Source organism: Triticum aestivum, chromosome 2A, assembly GCF_018294505.1.
Source record: "Triticum aestivum cultivar Chinese Spring chromosome 2A, IWGSC CS RefSeq v2.1, whole genome shotgun sequence".
Lineage (NCBI taxonomy): Eukaryota > Viridiplantae > Streptophyta > Magnoliopsida > Poales > Poaceae > Triticum > Triticum aestivum.
In genome coordinates this window covers 119,151,396-119,160,758 of record NC_057797.1, presented here as the reverse complement: position 1 = coordinate 119,160,758, position 9,363 = coordinate 119,151,396, and the positions used below count along the sequence as shown (strand labels likewise).

Below are 9,363 nucleotides of genomic sequence, written 5' to 3'. Positions count from 1 at the left end.
AAAAAATGAATTGTCGAGTTTACACTATTTTGGGTATGATAAAAAAATCTGATGTTATTCATACATGGTTCAACAAGGAACCACGTGAAAAATAAATGCAGAACACTGCACACTAAATTGTCATAAAAATGTTACTACTACAAAAGTGCTAAGCTAGACAAGCACAAACATGCAAAGACGTTCACAACAAAACAAAAATGAAAAAAGGAGACGAGATAGGCCCAACGAACAGAACAGAAGCCCGTCAGAAGAAGCCCACGACATGGCAGGCCCTTGCACCCGCAGGTCCATCCGCTCTGTGTGCGCAGACGCTGTACCTACCTAATCTTAAGAGCATCTTCAACAGGCGCCGGTTACGCCGCGCGCAAAAAACACGTATGCCGCGCGCGCATCGCTGGCTCCAGCAGCCGCGCTAAAATGCAGCACGCGCGCCGTTTTAACAGCGCACAAAAATGCACCGCCCGCGACTCGCACAAACAACATATGTATTCAAAAACAAAAGCAAAAAAGTCAAAAACAAACAAAAATAAATAATTCAATTTCGTTTATTACAACTCAAACAAACAGTTTATCGTTCAATACAACAAATAGTTCAACAATACAATAACGAACGCACAAATCATGATGCTCTTTGTCGTCCATTTCATGCCCACCACTCCTCAATGAGATCCTTCTAAAGATCATTATGCGCTGCAAGACATCGAATGGCATGATAGGAGGCAACAAAATGGGCCACTCTTTCAGCCCTCCGTCGCACTCGCACGGGATATCCCAAGAGCTCATACCGAGAGCAGTCTACATCTTGGCCACGCTCATTCTCGATGATCATGTTGTGCATGATCACACAAGCGTGCATTATGTACCAAAACATCTTTTGATCCCAAAATCTAGCCGGTCCTCTCACAATAGCAAATTGGGCTTGCAAAATCCCAAAAGCTCTCTCCACATCTTTTCTAGCCGCCGCCTGAGCATTGTGGAAATAAAAAATGTTCTTACCTTCTGGCTTTTCAACGGCTTGACAAAGGTTTGCCACTTTGGATAGATGCCATCCGCTAGATAATAGCCATAGTTGCATGTACGGCCATTTGCTACAAACTACACTGGTGGCAACTCCCCATTTGCAATCTTACTCATCAGTGGTGACCGGTTGATAACATTGATGTCATTCAAAGATCCAGGCATTCCAAAGAATGCATGTCAAATCCAAGTCTCTTGATCGGCCACCGCTTCAAGGATTATAGTGGAACTCTTTTTTTGGCCGTGGAATTGCCCATGCCATACCTTTGGACAATTCTTCCAAGTCCAATGCATGCAATCTATTGAGCCAAGCATGCCAGGAAAGCCGCGAGCTTTGTTCATCGCTAAAAGCCTTGCGACGTCTTCAGCGCTGGGAGATCTCAAATACTCCTCGCCAAACACTTGCACAATTCCGACAGCGAAGCGCTTGACACACATGATGGTTTGGCTCTCACCCATAGCCAAGTGATCATCAACTAGATCAGCCGGTATACCGTATGCCAACATACGCAAAGTGGCTGTCACCTTCTGAAAGGTGCTATGCCCGAGCTCTCCGGCGGCATTCCTCCTTTGCTGAAAAAAGCGGTCATGGCTCGCTAGTTTCTCTGCAATGCGCCTGAACAACTCGGTGCTCATCCTAAACCGGCGACGAAAATACGACTCGGGGTATGTGGGATTCTCCGCAAAATAATGCCTGATCAATCTGTTGTGGGCATCGATCCTATCCCTCTAAATTTTTTGCCGACCCATAACCGAACCACCGTGTTTCGGTTTTTTATTAATATGCATAGCTAGGATCATTGCAAGATCCTCCTCCTCTTCCATATCAAATTCTTCTTCGGAAGAATCATACGACGAACTCATCTACAATGTTGAATACTATGCTATAAATAAAAAACTACAATCAACATGCACGAAATTCATGGCTTTTGAGCAATACATACCTTCTAGGCGTTTTGTCGAACACCTAGCGGGCGCCGAGCGGCAGCGAGCGCGCTGGTGCTGTTCGTCGGCGGACCAGCACGCGCGCGGGGCGGCGGGCCGAAGAAAGCGCGCGCGGGGCGGGGATAGGCCGGGGAAGCGCCGAAACGGTCGTCGGGTGGCGCGGTCGGCGGCGGCGGCGCGGCTGGAGGGGGGGGGGAGATGCGAGCGAGCGCGCGAGAGTCCAGCGCGCGGGAGCGGGCGCAGCAAATAAGCGGCGCGCGATTGCGTTTCGGCCCACGCGCTGGACTACGTATGCCGCGAGCGCGGTTTTTGCGCGCCTGCTGGAGCAGCTATTCCGGTTGCGTGCGCGCTAAAAGGGGGGATTTTGTGGCGCGGCGCTAGTTTGGCGCGCCTGTTGAAGATGCTCTAAGGCAATCGATCAAGCGGATCTCACATCGCTGAGAATTAACAAAACTCTCAGACAACACCGGATCTGTGACCCGAACATCGGAACAAAGCTTGTAGACCAAGCACGAATGCCACTCCAACCAATGAGTTGTCATATATCAAAAGTACAAGTACTTTTTATGGCTGTATATGTATAACAAACATAATGCAAAAATCTTCGTGCTATTTGAAAAATAATTCACGTGTTATTTTAAAACATATTCATTAAACTGAAAATTTAAAGTATAGATTTATTCATTTTGCTTTATATGTATTTTTTATTGAAATCTCTAAAAAGACTTATATTTTGAAACGAGAGAGTAACATGTAAGGCATCTTTGCACATCAATGTGAGATAAACAAGATGGCCACGAAGGCACTAGTGTTAGCTAGCTAGCAACTGAACTACTTTAGTCTAAAGCTGAAAGCCCCATCCATCCTGGCCAGGTCGTTTCTTCTTCCAGTCTTGCTCTAGCTCTGCACATCCGTGGCAAATGGCGGCACAAGGTTTAGAGGCCGGAGGAGCCCCAGGCAGTAGGGGTTAGGCGGTTAGCGCCAAAAATATGGGCAGACGGCCGTCCTGCTCTGGTCCATAGGCCATAGCTCATTCCGCCCTTGATGACGACATCTACGTCTGTATGCTAAAGATCGGAGTAGCATAACCAGTTTGTTAACGATCTAGTAGTACTACTTGCTGAAGTGGAAAACCAACTTGATCGGAAAATCAAGAGGCTTAGGTCCGACCGTGGTGGAGAGTATTTTTCGAATGAATTTGATGCTTTTTGTGTGGAACATGGTATAATCCATGAGAGGACGCCTCCCTACTCACCTCAGTCAAATGGGGTGGCTGAAAGAAAGAACCGTACTCTAACTGATTTGGTTAACGCCATGTTAGACACATCGGGTCTCTCCAAGGCATGGTGGGGGGAGGCGATATTGACAGCATGTCATGTCCTAAATCGAGTTCTCACAAAGAACAAAGAGATAACTCCATTCGAGGAATGGGAGAAGAAAAGGTTAAAACTCTCTTATTTGCGAACATGGGGTTGTTTGGCGAAAGTCAATGTTCCAATTCCAAAGAAGCGGAAACTTGGACCAAAGACTGTGGATTGTGTTTTCTTGGGATATGCTTTTCATAGCATTGGCTATAGATTCTTGGTTGTAAAATCTGAGGTACCTGACATGCATGTCGGTACGATCATGGAGTCGAATGATGCGATTTTCTTTGAAGATATCTTTCCCATGAAGGATATGGCTACCTCATCTAATCAGGAGATGCCTAGTTCATCGAATCAGGAACCAGTTACAATTACCGAACCTGCCATTTCGATGGAACACTTTGAAAATCCCGTGGAGGAGAACAATGAAGTTCCTATTAGGAGCAAGAGACAGAGGACTGCAAAGTCCTTTGGTGATGATTTTCTTGTGTATCTCATAGATGACACTCCCAGTTCTATTTCAGAGGCTTATGCATCTGAAGATGCTGACTACTGGAAGGAAGCAGTTCGTAGCGAGATGGATTCCATCTTGGCGAATGAAACTTGGGAGATAACTGATCGTCCTTATGGGTGCAAACCTATAGGATGCAAATGGGTATTCAAGAAGAAGCTTAGGCCTGATGGTACTATTGAAAAGTACAAGGCTCGGCTCGTGGCTAAGGGTTATACCCAAAAGGAAGGTGAAGATTTCTTTGATACTTACTCACCTGTGGCTCGACTGACCACTATTCGAGTTCTACTTTCACTAGCTGCCTCACATGGTCTTCTCGTTCATCAAATGGATGTTAAGACTGCTTTCCTGAATGGAGAGTTGGATGAGGAAATTTATATGGAACAACCAGATGGGTTTGTAATAGATGGTCAGGAAGGGAAAGTGTGCAAATTGCTGAAGTCTTTGTACGGACTCAAGCAAGCACCCAAACAGTGGCATGAGAAGTTCGAAAGAACTTTAACAGCTGCAGGCTTTGTTGTGAACGAAGCTGACAAATGTGTGTACTATCGCCATGGTGGGGGCGAGGGAGTTATGCTTTGCTTGTATGTTGATGACATACTGATTTTTGGAACAAATCTGAATGTTATTAAGGAGGTCAAGGATTTCCTATCTCGCTGTTTTGAGATGAAAGATTTAGGAGTGGCTGATGTCATTCTGAACATCAAGTTGTTGAGAGATGATGATGGTGGGATTACATTGCTTCAATCTCACTATGTGGAAAAGATCTTGAGTCGCTTTGGCTATAGTGACTGCAAGCCCTCTCCAACACCATATGATGCTAGCGTGCTGCTTCGAAAGAATCGAAGAATTGCTAGAGATCAATTGAAGTATTCTCAGATTATTGGCTCGCTTATGTACTTAGCCAGTGCTACAAGACCTGACATCTCTTTTGCTGTTAGCAAGCTGAGCCGGTTTGTCTCAAAACCGGGAGATGTGCATTGGAAAGCTCTAGAGAGAGTTTTGCGTTATTTGAAAGGCACTGTAAACTATGGAATTCACTACACTGGGCACCCAAAGGTGCTTGAAGGGTATAGTGACTCAAATGGATCTCAGATGCTGATGAGATAAAGGCCACGAGCGGATATGTGTTCACTCATGGAGGTGGCGCTGTTTCTTGGAAGTCTTGCAAGCAGACCATCTTAACGAGGTCAACTATGGAAGCAGAACTCACAGCACTAGATACAGCTACGGTCGAAGCAGATTGGCTTCGCCGACTCTTGAATGACTTGCCGGTTGTTGAGAAACCTGTACCGGGTATCCTTATGAACTGTGACAATCAAACTGTGATCACGAAAGTGAACAGCTCTAAGGATAACATGAAGTCATCAAGACACGTTCAGAGAAGGTTAAAGTCTGTCAGGAAAATGAGAAACTCCGGAGTTATTGCATTGGATTATATCCAAACGTCTAAAAATCTGGCAGATCCTTTCACTAAGGGTCTATCACGTAATGTGATAGATAATGCATCGAGGGAGATGGGTATGAGACCCACAATATGAGTTGTTCACAGTGGTAACCTATTCTTTGTGATCGGAGATCCCGTGAATTAGATGTGGAAGACAAGCTGTTGGTCAACTGGGAGGAGAGTATCCTTATTTTTAAAATACCACTCCATGAAGATGCAATACTCTCCTAATCTGCATGGCAGGTTGATGTATATCTTAATGTGTTCTAAGTGGCTCTTTGAAGCAGAGATGTTGTCCTGCAGAACATCTTTTGAAGAACACACCTATATGAGTCTGATTGTCAAACGTCGCAATCTATGAGAGTAGGGTTCTCTCTAGTAAACTCATGAAAGGTCATGGAGTATGACGCATAAGCTCCACCCGCGGGGAAGACCCACGGTAGACACGTATCGGTCAAGGCTTTATGTGAAGCTAGATTCGCAGAAAACTTGCAGTTCAAGGCCCAGTCCACTGTTCAAGTTGCTTACTAGTGTAGCATAGAGCTCTAGGTGGAAGTTCAACTTAACAGTCTCCACTGCAATACCGGTATATAAAACAGTGTTTTGGAACCAAAGGCAAATTTCTGTGTGCCTCTGGGATCTGGTGGGGGATTGCTGGAATTTAGTCTATATTGGGCCAGCCCAATAACTATTTCAGAAATTCCTAATAAATCCTAGAGGCCCACTTAGCCCATTTGTGCAAGGCAAGGGATACTACTAAAGTTTAGTCCCACATTGCTAGTTTAGAGGGAGTTGGATCTCCTTATAAGGGAGGCTCCTTTCCCACTTGTATAAGCATGAGAACAAGAGGGACATCCACGCGCGCTCCTCCTCCGCCGCCCGCCTCGCCACGCCACGCCACGCCACGCCACGCCTCGCCTCGCCTCGCCTCGCCTCGTCACGACGCGCCGCGGGTTGCGGGAACGAACCGATGTCTAAATTTTTGCCACGCACTACGGGTATGCGAAAGGTCACTCGGAAGCTGAAACATTTTGTCTGTGCCTGGACACTGAATTCGAACGGCGCGCCTCTTCGGCTGCTGTCTGTTCGTTTCGTCTCCCGCATTCCCTTCAGCTCCCGGCGCAACCTCTCGCCTCCTTCTCTTGCGCCTATAAAAGGGAGGTCGCTCCTCTCAGAGAGATGCACCAGAACTACTTCTTCCTCTCGCCACCGGTTCCTGAGCACTGCGCTGCTGCTACGATCTTCTCCATCCCGCCTTGCGGCGTGCACCGCAGGTCGGGACAGTAGGCCTCCGAAACCGCACTCTTTGAGTCCTGTACGGGAGAAGGGTGATAAGGTTTTTGGGGAGCGCTTTGCGCGACTACTGGCTGCTTCATCACGGACGATCCGGTCGCCGACGACTACTTCCCCGACGACGACTTCTACCCCGACGTCCACGACCTCCTCGACGACATGGCAGGCGAGGACACCGACCCCAAGTCCAGCGCTCCTGCTGCTGCTGTGCCGTACGTGTTTTTCTCCTTTCTGTTAGAAGTCCTACTACAGTTCTTGGCTCTAGTTTCTGTCCTACGTATGTTAGGCTCTATGTCGTATAAGCAACTTCATCTAGTGACTGTTCTAGATGTGTTTACCTCAAGTTCATATATGCAGACGATGTTTACCTTCTCTCTGTCAGATTGCATGACTTGCTTTATATTTGCTATTCTAGCCATGTTTTATCTACTATTTCTGTTAATAAAATCATTCGGTAAATTGCTCATATATCCAACACTACTTAGTACTTGCTGTTATCATTCATTCTTGGTTACCCTGATATTGTAAGAAGGTCCATGGGCTTCCAAGAGGAAGATAGCAAAATTTGGCCGCTAAAACCTTCCTATAAAAAGGCTTGCAAGTTTCACTTCAGCTTTGCACTGATCAATGATCATCCATACGCTCGATTCCATGGGCCCTTTACAAGCTCTGAGCTGCATGCTGCTACTTGCCTCACTGGCCAGCTCGGCAGCGCCGCCACCGTCCGGCTACCGCTCCACGCTCACCCACATTGACTCCAAACTCGGCTTCACCAAGGCACAGCTGATGCGCCGAGCCGTGCACAGAAGCCGCCTCCGAGCGGCCTCGATGCTACCGGGCTATTCCACAACGCTTTCCAGCTCGAACGCCGGGCCAAGGCTCCGCTCGGGCCAGGCCGAGTACCTTATGGAGCTCGCCATCGGGACGCCGCCGGTGCCGTTCGTCGCCCTCGCCGACACCGGCAGCGACCTCACATGGACGCAGTGCCAGCCGTGCAGGGCCGTACCGAGGAAATCGAAGGCCCTGTACAAATCAAAATTAGGCACTATGTGTGAAAGAAAAACAATACTCCCTCCGTTCACTTTTGTAAGTCAGTTCAGACAGCTTAAAATGGGCTGTTTTGTACATTGTCTGAAATATCTTGAAGGTTTTATAAAAGTGAACAGAGGGAGTAATATTTTTGTCGGCCAGTGTAGTTTTTCACAAGAAAATACACCAGTTGGAAGCAGAAGTTTTAAAGACATGTACATAGCACACACCTAATCTATTTTTTTAGCTGTACTATGCTATTTTGGAAGAGCTGTGAGATTGAAAGAGCTGAGAGGAACTGATGGATCGTGATTAGAGAGAAATGGGTAGAGTGGCTTGCTGTAAAATATTTTAAACAGTTCAATTAATACTTTGATTAACAAAAAAATGGGGCCCCTCTGGTGCCGGGGGCCCTGTTCGGTCGCTCCTGTTGCACATGCTCATATAGGGCCCTGCAGCCGTGCAAGCTCTGCTTCTCGCAGGACACGCCCGTCTACGACCCGACCACCTCCTCCAGCTTCTCCCCCGTGCCCTGCTCCAGCGCTACGTGCCTGTCCATATGGAGCCGCAACTGCACCCCTACCGTGCTCTGCAGGTACCGCCATGGGTACGAGGACGGCGCCTACTCGGCAGGTGGCTTGGGCACGGAGACGATCACGTTCGGCTCTAGCGCGCTCGGCGAAGCACCGGCCGCCTCCGCCGGAGGCGTGGCGTTCGGCTGCGGCACAGACAACGGGGGCGACTCGTACAGCTCCACCGGGACGGTCGGCCTCGGCCGCCGGAGCCTGTCCCTCGTGGCGCAGCTAGGGGTCGGCAAGTTCAGCTACTGCCTCACCAACTTCTTCAACACCAGTCTGGGCAGCCCGTTCTTGTTCGGCTCCCTCGCGGAGCTGGCTGCCAGTGGTGGCGCCGCCGTGCAGTCGACGCCACTTGTGCAGAACCCGCAGGGTCGGTCGTGGTACTACGTCTCCCTCGAGGGCATATCGCTCGGTGACGCTCTCCTGCCGATCCCGAACCAAACATTCGCGCTGAACGCGGACGGCACCGGCGGGATGATCGTGGACTCCGGCACCATCTTCACGCTCCTCGTGGAAAGTGCTTTTAGGGTGGTCGCCAACCACGTCGCCGAGCTGCTCAGCCAGCCAGCGATCAACGCCACGAGCCTGGACAACCCTTGCTTCCCGGCTCCTGCCGGTGAGCGGCAGCTCCCGGCCATGCCAGACATGGTGCTGCACTTCGCCGGCGGTGCGGATATGACGCTGCATAGGGACAACTACATGTCCTTCGACAAAGAGGACTCGTCGTTCTGCTTGAACATTGCTGGGACGACGTGGACTTCGATTCTGGGCAATTTCCAGCAGCAGAATATACAGATGCTGTTTGACATCACCGTAGGGCAAATGTCATTTGTCCCCACCGACTGTAGTAAACTTTGAGGTGTGAAGTTTACTATTCTTGTGGGTGTCCATGCAATTGCTGGTTGATGTGGTTGATTTGAGTCGTCTCATACGACTAACTCCGAACCGTAAGGCTACTTCCAATGCATTGGTACTTACATAAGGTGTTAAGCACAATAAAAACTTTAGCAACTAAAACGTCCAATGCATAGGTGCTTAACTTGTTAGTGCTAAGCATTCTTCATTTAATGATTTTGCAACTAAAATTCTTCATGCATTAGTGAGATTCTTCCATTTAAGTGTTTTGCCTAGGTTCTCACACTTGGCATTGTTTTTTTTGGGTCACCACACTCATCTCTC

The 9,363-nt window shown here is 48.3% G+C and overlaps 1 protein-coding gene across 1 annotated transcript; it reads left to right on the top strand.

The window, feature by feature from the left end:
- Positions 1 to 7,228: 7,228 nt before the first annotated feature.
- Positions 7,229 to 9,042, top strand: LOC123184978 (aspartic proteinase nepenthesin-1-like). Its single transcript, XM_044597003.1, has 4 exons — positions 7,229 to 7,576; positions 8,074 to 8,471; position 8,554; positions 8,812 to 9,042. Exons 1-4 carry the CDS (start codon positions 7,229 to 7,231, stop codon positions 9,040 to 9,042), a joined length of 978 nt encoding a protein of 325 aa, XP_044452938.1.
- Positions 9,043 to 9,363: the final 321 nt, after the last annotated feature.

Coding starts and splice junctions, on each gene's coding strand:
- LOC123184978 (XM_044597003.1), top strand. CDS start 7,229: ATGGGCCCTTTACAAGCTCTGAGCTGCATGCTGCTACTTGCCTCACTG. Junction 7,577..8,073: donor CGCAGTGCCAGCCGTGCAGG/GCCGTACCGAGG, acceptor CAGCCGTGCAAG/CTCTGCTTCTCGCAGGACAC.